We start from the raw sequence: 12,740 nt of genomic DNA on the forward strand, positions 1-12,740 counted from the left end.
TGCATGTTTGTTTATCCCATGTGTAACTCTGTTTTTGTTGCACTGCTTTGCTTGCTCAGGTCGCAGTTGTAAATGAGAAATTGTTCTCAACTGGCCTACCTGGTTAAATAAAATAACTTCTCACTTGTAAACTAGTCACAGACGTGAGACTTTGGCACAATTTTTTTTTTTTAAGAATAATGACTATAGGGCTGCCTCTACAGTAGCCTATAGAACAGCTGTTAGACAATTTCCGATGCCCATCTGCAGTTGCTCAGTAACATCACATTACAAGGACCAATAGGATCAGAGGTACAAGACATGCACACAGGGACAGTGATCAATTGATTCATTATTAAGAGACAGCTGAGGGCAATGGAGGCTAAATGACCAAGCATTAATGACAATATACTGCTGGTGATTTTCTATTGAGCATCACAGTAAAATCTCTGAGCTGCAGAGTTCAAACTGGAATCAAGAAGTACATCAAAGAGTCCACAAGTCTGGTTATTGCACAACGGGCTGTTTGATGGGTTGAACACTGGCAAGTGTATCTGCAATGGAGCAGTTCCTCAGTTTAAGACAGTCACGCCCTTAACCAACACTCCTATTCTAAGGGTGGGCTGATGCCAACCTCTGCCCATGGGCAAACCCAGCTGCTGTGTTCAGCAGGGCTGTAAACCCATTTACCAGGGTCCTCTCTATTTACACTTCAGATTATCAGGCATTGCACTGCAGTGTGTGTGCTTTGAATGATGCCTTTTGGGAGTAGACTTCCCTTTAAGAACAACACATTGCATAATGCTGCAGGTTGACCCTACATGGGGCCACATATTGTAATTGATTGGAGGTGGCTAGAGAGGTGCTTGACTAGGATGGGTAAGAGAGACATGGTACTCCCTACCATCTAAAGACTGTAGGGCCTTGATCGTGCAGACCACCCTTCCTAGCATTGCTCATCCTGTCTGCCTCTGCCAGTAGACCAGTGGGACTTGGAGCAGATGGGGCAGAGTGGCTGGCAGAGCTACAGAGTGCCATTGTCCTGGGCAGCTAGCGAGTCACGTGTGTGTGCTGTTTCTGGCTCAGAAGGAGGCATGGGGTCAGCAGGGAAAAATCCACTCACATGGGCCCAGGACACGCAAAGAGGAAGTCTGTCTGTATCTCACGGGGTGTGTGAGATATACATTTAAAAAATACACATTCAAAAGTTTGGGGTCACTTAGAAATGTCCTTGTTTTTTTAAAGAGGGGTATATTTTTTTGTCCATTAAAATATCAAATTGATCAGAAATACAGAATAGACATTGTTAATGTTGTAAATGACTATTTTAGCTGGAAACAGCAGATTTTTTTATTGAATATCTACACAGGCGTACAGAGGTCCATGGTCAGCAACAATCCCTCCTGTCTTCCAATGGCACGTTGTATTAGCTAATCAAAGTTGATAATATACATTTTAAAAGGCTAATTGATCATTAGAAATCCCTTTTGCAATTATGTTAGCACAGCTGAAAACTGTTGTTCTGATTAAAGAAGCAATGAAACTGGCCTTCTTTAGACTAGTTGAATATGTGGAGCATCAGCATGTGGGTTCGATTACAGGGTCAAAATGGCCAGAAACAAAGACAAATTCGTGTTCTGAGAAATGAAAGGTTATTCCTGGTGAGAAATTGCCAAGAAACTGAAGATCTCGTACAACGCTGTGTACTACACCCTTCACAGAACAGCACAAACTGGCTCTAACCAGAATAGAAAGGAGTGAGGGCCCGGTACAGAACTGAGCAAGAAGGCAAGTACATTATAATGTCTAGTTTGAGAAACAGAAGCCTCAAGTCCTTAACTTGCAGCGCCATTAAATAGTACCCGCAAAACACCAGTCTCAATGTCAACAGGCGACTCTGGGATAGCCTTCTAGGCAGAGTTCCTCTGTCCAGTGTCGGTGTTCCTTTAGCCATCTCAATCTTTTTTTTAATTGGCCAGTCTGAGAAATGGCTTTTTCTTTGCAACTCTGCCTTGAAGGCCAGCATCCCAGAGTCTCGCCTCTTCACATTGAGACTGGTGTTTTGCAGGTACTCTTTAATGAAGCTGCCAGTTGAGGACTTGAGGGAAAAGGGTTTTCTAATGATCAATAAGCCTTTTAAAAATGATAAACTTGGATTAGCTAATACAACGTACAATTGGAACACAGGAGTGATGGTTGCTGATAATGGGCCTCTGTACGCCAATGTAGATATTCCATGAAACAAAAATCAGCCGTTTCCAGCTACAATAGTCATTTACTACATGAACAATATCTACGCTGTATTTCTGAATTTTATATTTTTATGAAAAAAAAAAAAACATTTTAAAAAACAGGACATTTCAAACCCCAAACTTTTGTAGGTAGGTAGAAGTTGGTGGGAGAGAGAGAGAGACAGGAAAAAAAAAACAGACTGAGCCATAATCAAAACACCAGCCAAGAATGGTCTCACTTCACAGGAAAAGATCCAATGTGGAGCCAATTCTCTGCCACCCTAACAAGGTCTCAGCTAACATCCAAACAAAGTTTATTAACATGGAAAATTGAACAGACAGTACATTTTGGCAACATAATTCTGACCCATTCTGGTATTCCCCCAGAATGAAACCACTGGTCCTTTGTAGGGAGAGAGAGCTGGGACATCTTAAGACATTAAAAAACAAAAACAGCAGACAAGTGGAAACCGGGAAAGAGGATGTGGCGACTGTGGAACTGGCACATATACAAGCAATCAGCAGATCTAAGCTGACCAGAAGGCACAGATGTGGTCTCGATGCCACGTTGTGGTGACCCCATCTGATGTTTGGATGAGTGTTTCCATGGCCAAGCTGTTAATGTAAGGACTTCCTACAGAATAAAAATAATCTAGGCAGCTAGCCTAGCAATTAAGAGCGTTGGGCCAGTAGCAAAAAGGTCACTGGTTCGAATCCCCAAGCAAACTTGGTGACAAATCTGTCAATATTCCCTTGAGAAAGGCTCTGGATAAGAGTCTACTAAATGGCAAAAATGTTAATCTACGCCAAGATATGAAAACATCTTGACACTCTTAGATACCGTACATGAGGATACATCTATGCTCCTGAGCTGTGCAATGTAGTGAACCCTACCTCTCCACCAGCAGCTGCAGTTGAGTCTTGGAGTTTTTGATCTTGTTCTGGGCCTCCACATTGAGCATGTCCACTGTGTTCTCTCCATTGATCTCCAGGATGACATCACCAGGCTGTAGGGCAGCCAGCTCGGCTTTGCTGCCCCCGTTGACCTGTGGGCCAGAAGTAAGAGCTGCAGTCAGACTCACACTACTGCCTGTGGACTTGGTGCAGACATGGTGCTATCAGCAACGTAAATAACCAGCATGCCTGAACGAAAGGCTGCATATCTTACGAGTGTTGGACTATTTGTCAAGGGCTGACAGATGTGAACGGTCATGATTGTAATAACATGAGGCCCAGCCAGGATATGTGGCTGTTGTGAAGAGATGGGCTATTTCTCAGTTTGCCTTTCAGGTGTCAATCAGGTCTTGCAGGACTCTAGCAAGTGATTCTAATGTTTATTGCAACCAAAATGTAAGACACCACAGCCCATCATGCACCTGGAACACCTCAACATTGAGGTTTTATGACACCCGGAGGGAAAAGTAATCATTGGGACAGTACTGGAGCTGTGGAGTTGACTACTCTGGCCTAACCTTTGATGCCAGCCAGCCAGCCAGCCAGCCAGCCAGCCAGCCCCCCTCCATGTCAAGGCCAATGGGGTCTACTGCCTGCATTAGGAGGAATTCCAGCCTAATGGAAGGGTACATCCATTTGAATTCAATACCTTTGACAGCATCTCTTGATTTAAACAAATTTCCCATACATGTCTGCTCATGAAGTGGCCAGAAAGTGACTTGTTGGACCTGAATGCCAAAACATAAAATCAGTCAACTCTTCAAGCAGTGTGTGTTTGCGTGTAAACTAGACATCACATTCTTGCTTTCTGTACTCCTTGCCTCTCCTTAAAAAGTGCATTGGAGCCTGAGGGGAGAAACCTTCACTCCTCTCCCCCAAATGTGCTTTGAGAGAGTTGAGGAATGGAGGAAACAAGGGGAGAATCTCAATTTCATTTCCTTCTTTCCTCACTTCTCAAAACCCATTGGATAAGAAGGCGAGAGGGGGAGGGACCTCTGACCTTCTTATCCAAATGGGTTTTGAGAAGGATGAGGAGAGAGGATGCAATGAATCAAGGAAATGCAATTGAGGACAGAGGAAGCAAGTATTTGACAGCTATGTTTTGGGGACAGTGCCAGACAATGAATTACTGAGCTAACAGAATATCCACTGCCTGTCCAGAATCAACCCCTAGTCTACTGCACAGAGGAATTGATAGGTGGTGACATGGTGAGAGGTCCAGGCTTGGTGTAATTTTGGCAGTATTGCTTAAACCGGTCCAATTCTCTCATATTTCTACAAGTGTCTAGGGGTTGTCTGGACAGGACCCCACAATCTCCAGGTGTGTGGTGGACCTACAGCACTACACTTGAGGCATTGGTTGGATGTGTAATTCCTTTGATACACACACAGATTTGCACAGGTGTATGCTGGACACACCCATGTCACCCGATCAGACAGGTCTGGCTAGCTGAGGACCTACTGTAAACAGTGCAAGGCTACATTTACATGGCTACTATTCACACATTTGCTTCATTCCAGCTAGTTAGATCTGCAACTCACTAACAAACTATAAGCTAGGGCATATCTCTAGTCTAGCATTATATACACTGTTTGGGCTGTATAGCATCATTTAATAAGATTACCCATGGTTAGCTAGATAGCTGGGATATATCAGTCAGCTAACCATTTACAGTAACAGTTCATTAATAAGTCAATACACACTCAATTGCATGCAGAAATTGAGAAATCTGCCCTCATCTTGGCACTGGTTGGGCAGCCATTAATCAATATCATATATTATACACAGAGTACCAGTCAAAGTACTGTATTGCTATATTGTACTATATTACTATATTGTAGAATAATAGTGAAGACATAAAAACTAGGGGGAAAAAATAAAAATACACATATGGAATCATGTAGTAACTAAACATTTTTTTTAAAAATGTTAATCAAATCAAAATATATTTGAGATTCTTCAAAGTAGCCACCCTTTGCCTTGATGGCAGCTTTGCACACTCTTAGCATTCTCTCAACCAGCTTCATGAAGTAGTCACCTGGAATGCATTCAACAGTCTTGAAGGAGTTCCCACATATGCTAAGCACTTGTTGGCTTCTTTTCCTTCTATAAAGAGTCTTGGTTGTTCCAAACTTCTTCCATTTAGGAATTATGGAGGCGACTGTGTTCTCGGGGACCTTCAATGCTGCAGAGAAGTAGCCTTCTCCAGATCTGTGCCTTGACACAATTCTGTCTGGGAGCTCTATGGGCAATTCCTTTGACCTCATAGCTTGTTTCTTTTTATCTGACATGCACTGTCAACTGTGGGACCTTATATAGACAGGTGTGCGACTTTCCAAATCATGTCCAACAATTGAATTTACCACAGGTGGACTCTAGACAAGTTGGTGTAACGTCGCAAGGATGCTCAATGGAAACCGGATGCACAAGAGCTCAATTTCGAGTCTCATAGCAAAGGGTCTGAATATTTATAGAAGGTATTCTGTTGTTCTATTTTAATACATTTGCAAACAATTCTAAAAGCCTGTTTTCGATATGTCATTGGGTAGTGTGTGTAGATTGATGAGGAAGAAAATATATTTGATCAATGTTATAATAAGACTGTAAAATAACAAAATGTGGAAAAAGTCAAGGGGTCTGAATATTTTCTGAATGCACTGTATGATAAAACAGTATAATATATGTAAGGAAAGAAATGTAGTGTTTTATGTCATACGAAATTTGCCAAATCTGTGAAGACTCGAAGCACGAGAAATTAGTTGAATCAAAACTATAGATCTTGTACTCATGAAGAAAAAAAAAAAGGAAAAAAAAAAATACTTAAATATTATTAATGACTTTGTAACAGCTCCAAACAGTTGTTCACTAGTTTAGAAAAGAAGGACCATTTCTTGTAACTTAGACCCTCATCATGTGAGATTTTTGTGTTGTGTCCACCATTGGTTGAGATACATGTTCTTGAATACAGGGGGTTTGTCATTTCAAATATTTAAATATTATTAACAGAATGGACCTATCCCGTCAGATGATGTTTTAAAGTCATGCTGCTCAAGTACAGTGAAATACCTTTAAAGTTCTAAACCCAACAATGCAGTAATAAATAACTACAAGACATACACATTTTGCTGGTACACCATTGCAATGTTCAATTCTAATTACTTTCAATATGTTTCCCCATGGAAGATTGACAGTGTAATTTAAAAACAGACATACCCATTCAAGTCAACATTCTCTGATGTGTGGATCTCCCATCTTCTTTGCAGTAAATCTAAATTGTATTAACCAGCCAAAACATGACACCCACCCTGTATTCAAGAGTGTGTTGTGTTTCAACCGATGGCGGGCACAACAAACACATCAGATGATGGAAAATAGGGCCCAAGCTACAACATATGGAAAAAAAATATTTAAAAAAATAAAAAAGTTTACGTGTTTAGAGAATTTAACAAATATTATAGAAATTATTAAATAGTTTAACAAGTGTTTGTAAGCTTGTAAAAGTTCTATATCAATTTGAACTGTTTATGTCACAGGGTATGGGTATGCAAAAATAGGTCAACTTTATCGCTTGAATGTTTTGGCATTCAGGTCCAAAAAGTCACTTTCTGACCACTTCCACAACAGGCAAATATATGAATGGGAATGTTTGTTAAAATCAAAAGGGGTGCTATCAAAAATGGATTGAATTCAAATGGATTTAGCAGGAACAAAAACACACCAGCAAACACTCAACCATACAAAACCCAAATGAGGAGATTAACTCGGGAGTATTGAGCACTTGTGAACAACGGGGAGCAGCCCAACGGAGAGCAGCCCAACGGAGAGCAGCCCAACGGAGAGCAGCCCAACGGAGAGCAGCCCAACGGAGAGCAGCCCAACGGAGAGCAGCCCAACGGAGAGCAGCCCAACGGAGAGCAGCCCAACGGAGAGCAGCCCAACGGAGAGCAGCCCAACGGAGAGCAGCCCAACGGAGAGCAGCCCAACGGAGAGCAGCCCAACGGAGAGCAGCCCAACTTTTGCGATCGACAAGGCTGGCGCACAATTAAAGACAGAAATAGGGGAGAAAAGAATAACCAATCAGTGAAGAGATGAGGCCACCTTCATAAATCTCCAGCAGAAACATGGAAGACTGCAGAGAGAATGACAGGCAACAGGGTGTTTGTCCATTTTGCAAAGCAAGAGGGTAGAGATGCCATGTCTGTGGGTCCACTCGAGTGGCAATTACGTGTCGCTGTGGCAACCCACAATGGTGCCTGCCTTTTCGGATCAGGGCACGCTTCAATTCACATAAACTAAGGATGCAGCTTTCTCAGGGGCTATGCCCGACAGAAAAAGGGGCAAGCTCTCTAGTCAGGCCAACAGGACGGGAAAAGGAGGGGCCATCCATGTTGTTTCAGTGCCAAGACGCAACCACTTCAGACAGACCAAAGCCATAGCTGCATAACCAGAGAAGGAGGGGGGGGGGGGAAATCCTGCTTCTCCAATAGGTTTGACAACCACTTTCACTGATGAGGTCTCCCTCCTCAGCATGAGTCCCCGTTTTTTTAAGTGACTGTTTGATAGTTGAGACAATTCCCTGTGTTTCCTGCATGCTGGTGTTGTTGACCTCATGTTTGACTAGAGCGACGAAATTAGAAGGAATGCCCATCGTCACAAGAAATTAGCTATTAAATGGGCTGACAAATGATGCCTTTGAAGTCAACAACAGTACCCCAAAAACACAACGGTCCACTTGCATTAAAAGGTTTGAGGAATGATAGAGAATTCTGTGGTAGTGAGTGATGTGCCGTGGGAATCAGGGATGTCCGCCCTGGGCCAGAGTGGCTGGGCAGCAGTCCGCCCTGGGTTTCAGAGTGGCTGTGGCAGGCCTGGGGAGTGGCTGTGGCAGGCCGGGAGCAGTCCGCCCTGGGTTTCAGAGTGGCTGGGTTTCAGAGGCAGGGAGCAGGCTCTGGGTTTGTGGCAGGCAGGCAGGGAGCAGTCCGCCCTGGGTTTCAGAGAGTGGCTGCACTGGGTTTCAGAGTAGGCAGGGAGCAGTCCGCCCTGGGTTTCAGGTTTCAGCAGTCCGCCCTGGGTTTGGCCTGTGGCAGGCCGGGAGCAGTCCGCCCTGGGTTTCAGAGTGGCTGTGGCAGGCCGGGAGCAGTCCGCCCTGGGTTTCAGAGTGGCTGTGGCAGGCAGGGGGTTTCAGAGTGGCTGTGGCATGGAGCCTGCCCTGGATTTCCTAATTTGTTTTCAGAGGATAACGATATGCTAATGTCCTCCCTTTTACAGCTCCTTCTTCCTGTTGCTTCACAATGGTCTGACACTCAGCAGCAGCACCCCCACCCCCCCGGTTTCCTCCTGATGTAGCCTTCATTCCAATCTGACTAAATACAGTAGTCAAGGAAACAGGTAGAAAGCAGCCAATGAAGATAAACAATGAGAGGAGCAGAGAAGTACAGCAGAGACTGAGGAAGTAGAGTTGGCATGCCATGTTTTGCTTTACAGAGGATAGGGTGTGACAGACTAGCAGTAAGGTCATTAGCAATTACCTTGGAAATGGTTATCGCCTTCTTGAAGTCCCTTCCTCCGTATATTCTAAACCCCCATGGAGACGGACCAATCAGGTTCACTGTCAGCGCCATCACGTGACCTGAGGTTGCCACCTACTGCCTGTTCCAACCCGAGAGAGAGAAAGGAGACGTGAGAACTGCTGTCACCTGACTTCCACTTAACATAACATTGTGTGACCACATCTAAAAGGAATGGAAGGAATCTGAAACCCAAAAGGCACATGACTGACATTGTTCAAGTTCCTGCAAACCAACAGTTTCAATAAATCTGTAAAATATCCTTATAAAGAAAAATAATAACATAGCATAATGTGGTATCTTACCACAGGATACAAATCAAGTCAAACATTTCTGTTCAGCAGATCCACAGATATCTAATTTACGTTTCACCATGGACTTACTTCCATCTTATTTTAAAAGGGATCATAGCACAGGATGCTGCCCTTTCTCTTAGGAAGTGTGGTTTACGGTATGTCAATGCATCTAATGGGTACAGTATACAATTGGCCCCCATAACTTCATGCCCTTCTCATGCACAACATTACTGTAGTGTTTATCATTTGCACATGTGTTTATGTTGAGAGTGACAGCTCCCTCTCCTTTGTGATTCATGCTGTGTTGAGAAACAGCAGGGGTTAAAATTTTAGAACCCAGTTCCTACATTTTCATATAAAAATGTATTTTACAAAAGTAGGCTACATTTTATCTCTGGGACCCTCAGGATGACAAATCAGAGCAATATCAAGTACATTGAATATAAGTGAACGTATCAAACCAGCTGCCATGATAAGTTTGTTGTTATGCACTCAAACAATAGCATGATATTTTTTTCACCGTAATAGCTACTGTAAATTGGAGAGTGCAGTTAGCTTAAATTTTTGTTGATCTTTCTGCCCATAAGACATGTCTATATCCTGATAAAGTTGTCACTTACAACGTCATGCTAATTACATTAGTGCACGTTAGCTCAACTTTCCCAGTGGAAGGACGTAGATCCCATAGAGGTTAAAAGTTAATTTGTGGAATTTCTTTCCTTCTTAATGCGTTTGAGCAAATCAGTTGTGTTGTGACAAGGTAGGCGTGGTATACAGAATAAAGCCCTATTTGGTAAAAGACCAAGTCCATATTAATGGCAAGAACAGCTCAAATAAGCAAAGAGAAACGGCAGTCCATCATTATTTTAAGACATGAAGATCAGTCAATACGGAAAATGTAAAGAGCTTTGAAGATTTCTTCAAGTGCAGTTGCAAAAACCATCAGGCGCCGTGATGAAATGGGCTCTGAGGACCACCAGAGGAAAGGAAGACCTAGTCTGCTGCAGAGGATAAGTTCATTAGTGTTAACTGCACCTCAGAAATCGCAGCCCAAATAAATGAGTCAGAGTTCAAGTAACAGACACATCTCAACTGTTCATAGGAGACTGCATGAATCCAGTCTTCGTGGTTGAATTGCTGCAAAGAAACCACTAAAAGGACACCAATAATAAGAAGAGACTTGCTTGGGTCAAGAAACACGAACAATGGACATTTGACCGGTGGAGATCTGTCCTTTAGTCTGATGAGTTCAAATGTGAGATTTTTGGTTTCAACCACCTTGTCTTTGTGAGTCGCAGAGTAGGTGCACATATCTCCGCATATGTGGTTCCCACCGTCAAGTATGGAGGTGGTGTGATGGTGTGGGGTTCTTTGCTGGTAACAGTCAGTGATTTATTTAGAATTGAAGGCACACTTAACCAGAACGGCGAGCCCCGTCTGGGAAAATATGCTTTGAACGGTCATCCAACTCGGAATTCCAAGTTGGGAACTCGGACCTCATTCTACAGCGTCGACCTGAAGAACACTGATGTCTTGATTCAACAAAGTTTCCCCCCCCCCCCCCCAAGTTCCAAGTCGTCTTGAAAGCACCATGAATCCAGAGAACGCCAGACTTTGATGACAAAATGTGCCGGCAAGAAGGACCGCAACATAAGTGTATGTTGTGTCGTAAGCTGTTAGTAGCCCATGTGTCTCCCCCTAATAAATTTGTCCCCCCCTCATAACTTGGCCTACTGTTTTGACTTGGTGGTGCACATGTAGCCTATAGCCTGTTTTAGAGAAATGTAATCATTGGATATTCTAAGAGCATTCATTGTCTCCTTATATGCCCCCTTTATTTATCCTGCGGTTCGAACTTTGTGTACAGGGAGAGTACTGTAAGAATGGCCCATGTTCTGAATTCTGTCGCTGTACATTTAAAAATAACAAATTGTTATATAGACTGCATCCATCGTAAAAGGCAGTAAATGTTTCGCTCCCAGACAAGACTCCGCTGACAGCCAGGTGTAGCGGTTTTAAGGAGTCACTCCATGGTGCTGAAAAGAAAGCTGTAGGCCCTTACAGTTTGTGGGCACCATTTGTCACCATTATAGTGCAATTCATTTATTGTTGTGCAGTGCCTTTGCTGGCATACATCAACATTTTTTTTTGGGGGGGGGGGGGGCCTTGCCACACCATGATTCAAAACGTCAAAATCACCAGTGGAGGGCTCAATGAATACAACTTCACTTAGCTGAAAGCAATCTAAATTGCATAACATAGAGTTAAATATAGAAAAGAAAGCATGCTCAGTCTCGCAAATACTTGTCTTGTGTAATTAGGAAGTTGTGTTCAAGTCCCTGTTGAAATCCGTTCCGTATACAGCCACAGAGAGTTGGAGTGGACTTGTGACTAAACATGTTTGACCCAGAAACAAAATGCAGACAAATCCTACATCAAAAGGCTGACGTTTCCCAATTCTGGATTCAGAAGTCGTTATGCAACTATATAGCATTGCTGTGCATGTAGGAATTTGAAATGAAACATACTTGGACATATCAACATCTGAACCTTGGCACACCATGTGGCAACCTTCCTAATCTTATGTCTAGCAGGACTGAAGGAACAACTGATCGGTGGAGAATGTACATGGATGTCGTCCCTGGTCTTGAATCTTCCTGGAAATATGATCTGTCTAGTTCCATATACCATAGTGTTACAATTGAGGTGGTCGTCTATCTTTAGGAGCCAAGGCTGGTTCCACAGTCACCCAGGCAGAAGCATAGCAGACAGTGAACCCAGTCAGTCTGGGACATCTCTCCCTCCTTAAAACTGGCCCATTTCAGCCATCTACAGCGGTCTGTACATTCCACAAGGTTTTGGGACAAGCAGCACTAACCAACCCAGTCATTAGCACAGTCAGGCAGTTAGTGGGGTTACCAGGCTCGCCATCATTTACAGGCCTTAATTGTTGTGGCCATGAGGAACAGCCGAGGCCCCTGCTGTTGTTCCTGCTGTAGTCCCTGGGGACCGACACTAATGTTCCCAGCCTCTGGGCTGTTGAATTAGTCCAATGGACCAGGATCAGCAGCTCTCCCACTGGAGCCATTATCAACAGGGCACAGCACTAATTCAGTGTTAATGGACCGACTTCTCTGTAAAACTGCTTGCTATTGGCAGCGTAAGGGTGATAACTGCTTGCTATTGGTCATAGCTGTTTGCTATTGGTATAGTCTGTCAGTTAGATCAGTTGAGGTGAACGTGAGCTATTGACCTGAAATACTGTTGTTGGTAAACAGATCATTACAGTAATAGTTACACTTCAGGTGTTAACCCCATCAGTCCAGAGACCCAAGAATATACAGTATATTTTTTAAATAAAACCAGCTTTTCATTTATCTGCACGTCCAGCCCTTATATTTAGTCACACAATGAAGTTTTACCATTTAAATTTTAGGACAACCAGGGCTACAAGTAGAAAACAAAAGGCTATAAAAACAGGTGCTTTCAAGAGGTTTATTAACAAATGTCAAAACAAATAAGGGCTGCCAAAGCAAAAACCTGATAAAAAGGAATGTATAGGAATGCTGTAGTACAGATATTGTTTGCTGAATGGGAAATGAATATCCAACTAGTCAGTGACAACTGTGTGGAGTTGTGTGACAGCAACTATAAGCTTATAACAGTTTTAGACACCATGTCCTGTGGTTTATGTAGAAGAAACCCTTCTCTT

The 12,740-nt window shown here is 43.1% G+C and overlaps 1 protein-coding gene across 4 annotated transcripts in view; it reads right to left on the reverse strand.

Annotated features, from left to right (window-relative positions):
- The window catches only part of LOC124036298 (PDZ and LIM domain protein 2-like), a 61,159-nt gene that overhangs the window by 36,827 nt on the left and 11,592 nt on the right, over nucleotides 1-12,740 (reverse strand). For 3 of the 4 annotated variants that reach the window (XM_046350695.1, XM_046350696.1, XM_046350697.1), the window contains exons 2-3: nucleotides 8,694-8,814; nucleotides 3,105-3,256 (exon numbers count right to left, since the gene is read on the reverse strand). In XM_046350695.1, the coding sequence (XP_046206651.1) occupies nucleotides 3,105-3,256; nucleotides 8,694-8,786 (245 nt within the window). In that variant the 5' untranslated portion in view covers nucleotides 8,787-8,814. The remainder of the gene's footprint in view (nucleotides 1-3,104; nucleotides 3,257-8,693; nucleotides 8,815-12,740) is intronic. The other variant, XM_046350698.1, reaches the window with a different exon arrangement.

Source organism: Oncorhynchus gorbuscha, linkage group LG05 (genome assembly GCF_021184085.1).
Source record: "Oncorhynchus gorbuscha isolate QuinsamMale2020 ecotype Even-year linkage group LG05, OgorEven_v1.0, whole genome shotgun sequence".
Classification (NCBI taxonomy): Eukaryota; Metazoa; Chordata; class Actinopteri; order Salmoniformes; family Salmonidae; genus Oncorhynchus; species Oncorhynchus gorbuscha.